The 10,144-nt window shown below is 36.1% G+C and overlaps 1 protein-coding gene and 1 long non-coding RNA gene across 3 annotated transcripts; both read right to left on the bottom strand.

Moving 5' to 3' along the window:
* Window positions 1–871: 871 nt before the first annotated feature.
* On the bottom strand, window positions 872–3,093 carry LOC133733600 (uncharacterized). Its single transcript, XM_062161239.1, has 7 exons — window positions 2,779–3,093; window positions 2,621–2,687; window positions 2,439–2,485; window positions 2,138–2,225; window positions 1,509–1,642; window positions 1,321–1,419; window positions 872–1,197 (listed from the first exon to the last, which is right to left on the bottom strand). The coding sequence occupies exons 1-7, from the start codon at window positions 3,004–3,006 to the stop codon at window positions 1,117–1,119; spliced, it is 744 nt and encodes a 247-aa protein (XP_062017223.1). The 5' UTR covers window positions 3,007–3,093; the 3' UTR covers window positions 872–1,116.
* A 585-nt stretch (window positions 3,094–3,678) lies between these two features.
* LOC133729938 (uncharacterized) lies at window positions 3,679–8,127 on the bottom strand. 2 transcript variants are annotated; one of them, XR_009856559.1, is made up of 6 exons: window positions 7,955–8,127; window positions 7,770–7,865; window positions 7,615–7,681; window positions 7,315–7,425; window positions 6,579–6,717; window positions 3,679–4,890 (listed from the first exon to the last, which is right to left on the bottom strand). It is a non-coding gene; the product is annotated as an uncharacterized LOC133729938 (long non-coding RNA). The 2 variants fall into 2 exon arrangements; XR_009856558.1 differs by having other exon boundaries at window positions 6,579–6,672.
* Window positions 8,128–10,144: the final 2,017 nt, after the last annotated feature.

Here is a 10,144-nt window from a genome sequence, read left to right as displayed (position 1 = left end):
CAAAAATAGCTTGATCAAAGGGTCTGCATTATATTCTTTGCTGGAAAAAAAAGGTCTGCATTATATATAGGATATGTGCACTCTAGTCTATTAAACATGTTGTTTGTTTCCTTATTCATATATATAAATCAAGTAATCAACAATAGCTTGATCAAAGGGTCTGCATTATATATAGGATCTGTGCACTCTACTCTATTAAACACATAATTCTTTTGACGCACTCATTGCAGGTAAATTATATTACATTGAGCTATGTCTTCGATAATTCTAATTGTATGTGTGCTTTTGGTGATTGATTTAGGGAACCATGAGCTTTGCGACTCACACACGTCTTGTTATAATACCATGTTTTTGGATTCCGATTTGAATGCTTTTCGAAACTATGGCCTTATGAATATTGGTACTGGGAATCACTCAAGCTACAACGGTCACATGTCTTTGGATTCAAGTTTGGATGCTAATCAATCCTATGACTTTATGAATATGGAAAGTAGTGGGAATCAAGCAAATCATATTAATTCCATGTTTTGGAATCCCTTTTAAGGTGTGCAAGTAATATATAATTGACTTGTTATCATTTATATTGTCCAATTAGCCTTGTTTCCTTTCTCAGGTAGTGAAAATTGGTTGAACAGTAGATTTTTTGCTGATGTAATTTTGCAAAATGTTAATGGAAAGAAGGATTTTATTTTGCTGTGTTCTTATTTTTTGTTGATCTTAATGGTTGAAGAAAGAAGGATCTTTTTTTTTTTTTTTTTGCTGATTTGCAGATAAACATTACCAACCAAGTTTGTTAAATGTTATTCATTGAAAATGGAGGGAGAAAGATGGAGGGAGAGTAGAAAAATGGAGGGCGAAAGATGGTTAGGGGTAGAGATGGAAAAAAAAATTTCCAAGTAGCTTTAATTGTTATTGTGTAATTAAATAGTAGAAAGCCAAGTTGACACGTATGGCTCACATACACACTCAAGTAGCACTCCCCTTATGCTCAAGTACAACGAACATTTTATAACAAAGATTACGCATCCAACCTTCAAATGACATACAATTGTGACCACAATTCTGTCAATATCAATGCATAAGATTACATGAAAAATAAATCTGAAATATATCAAGCTAAGTCGATTGTTTCTTTGGATATTCTCTTGGCCCAAAAATTGTCGATCCAATTCTCACATTTGTGCTTCCCATTTCGATCTGCGAAATCGCAAGTTTTTTTTCATTAGTTTTTCACTTTTAGAAGTGTAAGTTTTCGACTATCCAGATACACATTATAAATGTATACAAATTAGTAGGATAAAGCCATGGATTAGTCCTTACAGCTAGCTGAAAGTCCGCAGACATGCCCATTGATAGCTCACATTTCTCTTCTGGAATTCCAAGTGCCTTGCAGACCTCCGCTCTGCAGTTGGCTAATGTCTGAAAACAAACCGTATGGTTTAAGTATTACCATGAAGCTCAGGGAACTGAAGTCATGGAGAAAGATTTATATGTCATCAAACTATCACCTTAAAGTTTTCTGGTGTAGATGAATAATCCAACATACCAATGGTCATTAGACCACAAAACTCAAGGTTTGGACAATCCAAACTCACATGCTTTGCGAGCTCCACACATCCAGAGGGCTCAACACCAGATTTTGCTGCAAGAATTTTTCACAGATCAGATATTACATCAAAATTTCAGTCCCCATTTGGTGCCTATGATTATATTAGATATTATAACTCATTAGATGGAAGGAAGAAATGAAGGCTAACTTCCACATTTTGTCCAAGTCGAAGAAAGAAATTGGATTGTTCCGGGGAGGAAACTCCTGATCCCCACAAAATGGTGGGATATCAACTCTTTATAACTAATTCATCTACTTCCGCTAAATTGGATAAAAGTTGGAAGTTCGTCCCTATTTCTTCCATTATTAATCCTTCAATCTGAAGATGAGTTTAGATATCCAATCCAAACCTAGACAACAAACATGGCCATAAAGAACAAATGACTAACATATATCCAAACCTAGACACCAAGCAGAGCACAAATGACCAACATTTATCTATAAGGCAGATGAATAAAAAACCTTTAACTGATAAACTTGCAGGTGGTAATATCTGCAAAAGTTGTAGCTCAAATCTAGTTAACTTACATTCTTCTCCACTAGTATTCACTTGGAGCAAGACCTTCAAAGGCTTTCTCCCAATGCTAGAAACAACAGTATTAAGACGATTTGCAATCTGCAAAACATTTGCAATAAACTTATAAACCAACCAAACTGCTCAAATTATAAGAACCGGATTACAAAAACCAGTACTTCCCTCATTCAACACATTCTACAAAGACTACTACTTTAACTGCCCCAAATATCACAGATTCAACCCAAACTTCATATACACGAAACGGCACCAAAAAATTAAGACCCTTTTAACAATGTTTCACAAAGTGTTTACCTTCTCATCATCCACACTCTCTACCATTGCAAGGTTGGGAACAGCACCTTCAAAAATTCACACAACAACAAAAAGCTCATTCCTTTGCTACAAACCAATGCTTAATAAACAAAGCTTAATCTGTATTATTCTGAATAATCAACAACAAACTATAATTCATAGTGAGATATAAAGACTCATACTTAGAAGAGGCTTTACTTTATTGCTCTGCAAATTCCCAATAAAATGCCACTCTATATCTTCAGGAAGCTGCAAAACCCCAATAATCACCATCACAAAATTCACAATCAAATTTCAATTCTTTGAATGAAAAATTTAGCTGAGAGCACAAAACCAAAACCTGAGGAGCTTTCTCGACGATTTCCTGGACGTAGTTCTCGCCGAAGCAGCGGTGGCCGGCGTCGTAGACTTGGCGGAGGACGGCCGCCGGCTTCGTCTTGCTCACCGCCACCACTCGGATCTCGTCGGCGCGGCGGCCGGACTTTTCGGCTGCCAGCTGGACGCGGTGGAGAACTGAGCGGAGCGCGGTGGCTGCGACGCCGTCGAAGACTGCGGCGGAGCTGGACATGGCTGATTGCTCGTCCTCCTCCGCTTCTAGAGTTTTCTGAGGCTTCTCCAGATTGCCGTCGGGTTACGAAACGTTTCGTGGTGCTTAAAATTCACGTTTGCCATTGTTTGTGCCAAGAGTCCGAAACGACGACGTATCCCACTTCATGAGGACTTTTATGTGAGACTTACTTTTTTATCACATTTCGGCAAATCAACCGTTAGATGTTTAGTATTCATGTGTAGATCATTAATACAAATTTTCAACCAAATTACAAAATCGTTAAGATATTTATAATCGTGATTTATCATTTATAAACATGAACGGTTCAGGTTTGATAGATTTGGTTTCCGAAAATTTTCCGAAGCGATCTACTCGTGCATACATAAACATCTAACGGCTGATTTGCGGTATGTAATTAAAAAATGAGTCTCTCAAACCGTTGATTAAAAAGTCCTTATGAAATCTTCATTTTAATAGTTCTCAATTGTATTATTAATTTTGACAATTTATTTCTAACAATTGTTAAACTTTCACATATGGGCTATGGCTCCTCCTATTATACTTCAGTCTTGTAATGGTGATCGTGTAAGTGTCCTTCAATGTCGTTTGTTTCTGCTGGTTTATTCCATGTTCGTTTGTTACTTTTCATGAGAGAAATGTTGGCTTAATCCCCCCTCTCTAAAAAGATACCCACACTTTGCTGTGGGTTGTGAATCGCGACCATGAAATGTACTTGAGTTTCACCAACATTGTCTCTGAACTGAAAGCTTCTCTCCACTCCATAGTGCATTTTCCTACTGCCTAAACTTAAGGAGAGAATATAAAAGACAGAACTGTTTTCAATATCATCACTGCAGAACATCTAAAACAAACGATGAATTAGATCATGCCCTAGCTTTGAGATCTTTTTAAAGTTTCCAATATGGATAGCAACTGGCAGCATTTTCCATTATAGCGTTCAAGAAATTGGCTATCTAAGTTTAAGGTTAACTTAGTTACAGTTGCTGCTGGAACATTTTCCATAAAATAGTTGTTCTAGTTGCTCCCATATCTATAGTCTGATCCTTCTTCATTTCTCCCATATCTCCCTTACTTGATAAGCTTTCATTATAACTTGCAGCACAACATAAATTTGCTGAGCTATGATCACTTTCTAGAGCCTTCATTTTTCTTGTCATCCTTTAGGTGCCATAACTGTATTCAAAAGCCAAGCTCAAATTAAATTGCAAAACATCAGAACATATTCTTCTTAAAAAAGCAATCAAGAAGGGCAGATGAGTAATGTTAACCAATAGGTTTTGAAATCAAGGCTCTCAATTAATCACAGACGACAAAAGTAACAGTTTTTTTTTTTTGTTTCCTTCTAATCGTAAATCCACTTTCTCAGCAACAAAACAACGGAAAATAAAGTTCATAAACTATATGAGTAAATAATTCAAAAGCCAAGCTCAAATTAAATTGCAAAACATCAGAATATATTCTTCTTAAAAAAGCAATCAAGAAGGGCAGATGAGTAATGTTAACCAATAGGTTTTGAAATCAAGGCTCTCAATTAATCACAGACGACAAAAGTAACAGTTTTTTTTTTTTTCCTTCTAATCGTAAATCCACTTTCTCAGCAACAAAACAACGGAAAATAAAGTTCATAAACTATATGAGTAAATAATTTGAATGAAACAAAGATATAAATCTTTGATGCTCTGCCTGACTACAATTCAACCAACTAACTAAAAAGCAATTGAAAACTTACCAAGAAACCAAAAAGCAGCAATCCAAAACATAAAAAATTTAATGAAACGTGGAAGCAAAATCAATGAAATTAGAAAACTTAGCTTGTTAGTAGCACCGAGAAAACTAACAGTGTCAATTAGTGCTTCCTCTCAATAAGATTCCGAATAAAATCTGCAACAAATAAAATAGAATTGTAATATCCATCAAATCAAGAGCTAAAAATAAGAATTGCATAAGCGAAAGCATGATTGAAGAAGAAGAAATTAGAACAGAATCATAACCATATATGCAAGAGAAAGTTAGAGTGTAATGATCCAAGAACGTGATTTCACAAAACTCTCAACCTAGGAGAAGACAATTATTCCAAACTAACAAATATCAAACCATTAAACGGCACATTTATGCTAAAATTTACTAAGCTTCTGAACCACAGTTAAAAAAAAGACCACTTAACAATCAACTGTGAGCTGTTTTAGTACATTGGAAGGATCATTAAATCTTTCACTAAAGATAATTATTTAGTATGCGAAATATCAAAGAGATGTATATTATATCATACATGCAAAAAGAAAGTATAAAAAAGTGAGATAGGCTTCTAATTAAAAGTTGATGAATTTAAGCCACTCTCCGAAAACGCCAGCTGAAATCAACAGAAACCAGTAAGCTTTTATTAGTTTTTAAAATGTAATTGAAAATAGTAAAACGTGACCACTTAATAAACTTCATAATCCCATAATCATATTTGCAGTGTAAAGGGGTCATTAATATAGCACAGGCTGCACAATAGTTTGGTAGAAATCAATATATGCAGATATCAGTCATAGACTCATAGTTGCTAAGTAGTCTGGACCCTTACTTTTTTAAAGGGAACAGATTTGGAATAGCAATATATGTTAGAAAATGCAGGGATCTTAATGTGAAGTGCATTTGTTATTGCCAGAAGGTTGTTGTCGACAATTACCAATTTGTTGAGAAAAACCGGAACATCTTATTATGGGCTGACATGGAATAGCAGGGATAATCTTTTTATTTGTACTTATGTAAAACATTTTGTTACGTCTTGAGGTCCTGATCAGTTTGAACCCCACAATATATCATTGATTAATTAATATATCTGTTTATAATGTTCTGACTCTGATGAAGAGGTTCAATATCAGTTTCTACTTAATCTCATGTTTAGCTCCTAATAAGAGCTACCTAGGCATCTAAAAAAGCAGCAGGCATACAAACCCAAAGAAATTAAAGTGATCTTCTCAATCCAGAACCTCCAGTCTTCTTCCTCTAGCTTAATTTCATCAAAAAATATAGAAACTAATGATCAGCAAACTTATCTATATCACCAACCAAATTTAGCATGTCAACTTGCTTTTCCAGAACTCTAATTAACCTTTCCAAAAATTGCAAATAGCACGAAGATGGAAGCTGAAGAAAGGGGATGAAGCTTAAAAGGGAAAAGGCATAAGGAAACGTAACATTGCTTGAGAAAACGTAGTAGCAAACTTCTAAAGTCTAAATCCCTCCATTCAAGAACAATCTTCACCAACAGAGAAGATAATCATATCAGAATAGCCTAACAACATTGCACAACATGTTCCAGTAAGGTCCAAAGTGAAATTGAAAGAAACCTATAACTCATATAAGTAAAAATATAAGCTGATGAATAAAACAAACACAACTCACACTTTGTTTCACCAAGTTTAGTTTTTAGATAAGCATCACTTTCAGTCTTTCTATAGTTTTTAGATATCCAAAATACTGGATCTATAAATATTTATGACCATTCTATCAACAGACTTCTTGGTTTGAGACAGATGAAGGAAGACTTATGACTTTGAACAAAAAGCTTTAGGTAATCTTACTTTGCTTATTCAACTTATCAATCTGCTCCTTCAGGGTCTCGGGATCCTTATTCAAAATCCCCACCTCCCTCACCCTCTTTCTTTCTCTCTTGTTCTGTTAAGTATAAATGACATAAACTCAGATGCGTATAATAAAGACCTAATAATCAAGAACACCAGAAAAACATTGTAAATGAAGCAATATTTGCTGAAGTAGCATGAAGAATACATACATCATACTACCCAAAACTAATCTGGTTACAAAACACCCATGTGTCTGGAAACACATCTATGTTCTCGGCCTTTTGGCTAAGTTCAAGTATATTTGTGTGTGTGTGTGATGCATAGATTGTTATTTCAAATATAAGCATCGACTTTAGTCACTTAGCCAAACTTAATTCCATCATTCCATAACAGTACACCAATTTGCGGTCTTATATGATTAAATCTTCCTCCATAAAACAAATTGGGGCTAGTAAAAGAATAACAGTATTGGAGGGCTGACCATAAGAGAGTGAATTGGACGTAATTTGCCAAATGTTCCTAGTTACTTCAGTAAGAAGAAGAAAAAAAAAAAAAAGCAAACAACTAATAAGGCTACATTCATTAAATTCAATCTAAAAGATTTCAACTTTCATTTTAACCTTTCAATATCCAAATTAGTAATTACCCTTTGTGTTTACTTCCATCAAGTGTCTGTGCATGTGGTGAGATAGTGTAAATATCAAAATAATCAATACTAAAATCCTCAACTTACCCCAAAAACTAAATATCCTCTCTGCTTGTCTCTATTCAAAATCCTATTATCCAAAACTGAAAGACAACAGGAGTAACCTTTCCAGGTAGATGCAGAACAGCCATCAAACCACTACAATCAAAACCAAAAAATTAATGGATGAGAAATCAGAAGAAACCGAAGAAAAAAAATGAACGGAAAACCAAAGACCCCAAATTCATGTTCTGCTTCCTCATCAAAACCCAACTACAACTACTATAACAAACCAATGCATGAGTAATCAGAAGGGGGGAAAAATAAACGGAATCGAAAATCAAATACCCAGAATCATGCTCCTCTCGTCCCCTTGCTCCTCCTCTTGGTCGAATCGAAAACCTATCAGCAACCCCTATATAATCGAACTGAAACACATAAGTAATTCGAATTGATAACTGAAGCCATAAAAAACGAACCTTCACAGTCAGAAATCTTCGTACCTTCAGTCTCTAGGAAATTTTATCACTTCGAATTTAACTCAAAATTTAACTCATCCACCAAAACCCACTCTTTGAACACAAATCAAATTTGACGAACTGTAAATCGAAAAAACAGCCAACAAAGAAACCTTAAATCGAAGGAACACAGATGCAACCATGGCATGCAACATCAAAACTGAAATTACCCGCAAATCGGTTGGAAGTAATCTTGCCAAAAATCCTCAAATGGAAATAAAAGACCGATTGCACAATCCTCAACACCATTTACCTTTCGGTGGAGCGAGGTATCATAGACACGATAGCACTGAGAACACCCAGGTGTCGAGGCAAGAAATACACACACTGCTGAGCAACAATCCAACTGACAATATGGCTCGGCTGGAGCCGGCACTGTTCATAAGCCGATGAACAGTGCGTTGAGAATTAGTATATAGTAAATGTATGTGAAAGTATGGATCTTCTAATAATTATGGAATGTTAGTTATTCGTAAAACTAATACTGTAGTTATAACGAGTGTTTGGCTCCAAAACCAGTCGGCGTACAAATTGTCTCTTTTGAGCATGAGATTGCGCGGGCGTGCCAGGTGCAGTTGTCGGGGGAGTCCCTTGACCTGACTTCTTACCAAACGCTGTGGACGAGGAGAGCACCAACCTCGTCACCAGGTTCTTCTCTATGCCTTCCGGAAAAGGACTTCTTGCCTTACAGGTAAGGACTTTGGTTGTGATCTCTTCGCGTCACCGAATTGATACTCAACGTTGTAGGTTGAGCAGAGCAAACACTGAGAAGTTCTGAGAAAGCACGGGTTTTGCTAAAGCGTGACTTTAGCTTCGCTGGGTTACGAGGGCGTTACCCTTGCTTCGCATAATATGATGGTACTTGTGGTGTATATTATGTGGACTTAGCTTACCATCATTTGGTTAGACGTAGGGGAGGAGCTATGGTGGTGATAGTATTGTATGCTTGTAGAGCCTTAAAGCCTTTCATTTGGCATCTCAAAACTCAAAAGTAATAATAGTTCTTGGAGAATGCCCATCGTATGTTTGTTTGCCGCTTAATTAAACCCATTCCTTCACGCCATGAAACTGCAAAGGGCTTGAGGACTCTTCATTTGCATTCAAGACGAACAAGAAAAACACAAATTAATTGCAGATTTGAAAATGAAGAAAACTACACTTGATCAGAATTAATAGTTTGGAAACGTAGTATGTTCTAACTGTAAAATTCAAAACATTCAAGGACTGAATATGTATCAGAAATTAAGGCTTCATGAAATCATCTCACCAGTCTGGAGGGTCATAGTTTACATCCGAATCATCAAGGTCAGGGCACATTTCTAACAAGTGGCCCCATTTGTTACAACCATAGCAATAATTTAATACTTTATGTTCTTCGCCATGGACGTCCTTCTTCTCGCAGGGAAATAGGGTACCACAGTCTGTACATATGTAATGTTTCTTCGGGCAAACTGAAGTTTTATGATCTCCAATGCTTAGACAGTATCGACAGAAAATGTGTTCTCTTTTGACTACAGGTTGAATCAAAGGGTTTCCAGCAGCTTCGGGTTCTTCTGCCTTGGTACCTCTTTGCAGTTCCATCGCTAAATTCAGGGAAAAAGAATGATGAAATTAAGATCGGTTATTATATATGTGTGTGTGTGTGTGTGTAAGAAACATGACAAAATTGATTTTGGATTGGATGAGACATACGAATAAAGGAGCTAGATGCTTCATAATGTTCTTTCTTGTGGTCAGCCTCACTAAGGAGCCCTAGGTTCAGATCCTGATCAATCGAACTAGCACACACCGCGATCGTTTCTGTGTGAAAGAAAGAAAGGACTTTAGGTTAGTACTTAGGGCATGACATTGAAGAAAGCGTAAACAATCCTAACAATAATTCTAACAATTAAAAGGAAAACAAACCTTTTTTCCTCCGGAACAAACGGATCAGCCCCAGAAAATTGCTGATAATCTTTCTCACGAACCCTGAAACAAAAATCGAAAGCTTACCAAGACCCTTATGGCGCATGAGGTTGCGGATAATGTTCCTGATAGTACTCATGGCTGTGTGTCTGAACGTCTGAAAGGCAACAGTTAGGGTTTGAGCGTTGGGATGAGAGCGTTAGGTTTGATATAGGTGTTTGTCATCGCTTGTTCTTGTGAGCCAATTAATAATAATAACTAATCAAATTAGTAGGAAACCTAATCAAATTTGGATTCCTTATTTCTTTTGAAATATTTTTTTTATCTAATCAATTAGTAGTACGTACACTAAGAATCAGAAGAAAATCTTGACGATTTGATTTCCCTATTTAATTTTTCTTGTCTCAGACTACAAATATTCGTTTTTATTTTCTTTCTCAATTTATTATTCCTAT

This window comes from Rosa rugosa, chromosome 2, assembly GCF_958449725.1.
Source record: "Rosa rugosa chromosome 2, drRosRugo1.1, whole genome shotgun sequence".
Taxonomy (NCBI): domain Eukaryota; kingdom Viridiplantae; phylum Streptophyta; class Magnoliopsida; order Rosales; family Rosaceae; genus Rosa; species Rosa rugosa.
Note: the sequence above shows the minus strand (reverse complement) of the source record. Positions and strands in the feature narration are given on the sequence as shown.

Bases quoted from the DNA above. Each gene is read 5' to 3' on its own strand.
- LOC133733600 (XM_062161239.1), bottom strand. From the start codon at position 3,006: ATGTCCAGCTCCGCCGCAGTCTTCGACGGCGTCGCAGCCACCGCGCTC. The intron at 2,226-2,438 runs GTAAACACTTTG...AATGTTTTGCAG, and splicing joins AGAGTGTGGATGATGAGAAG to ATTGCAAATCGTCTTAATAC. The intron at 1,643-2,137 runs GTAAGTTAACTA...AAATTCTTGCAG, and splicing joins GAATACTAGTGGAGAAGAAT to CAAAATCTGGTGTTGAGCCC.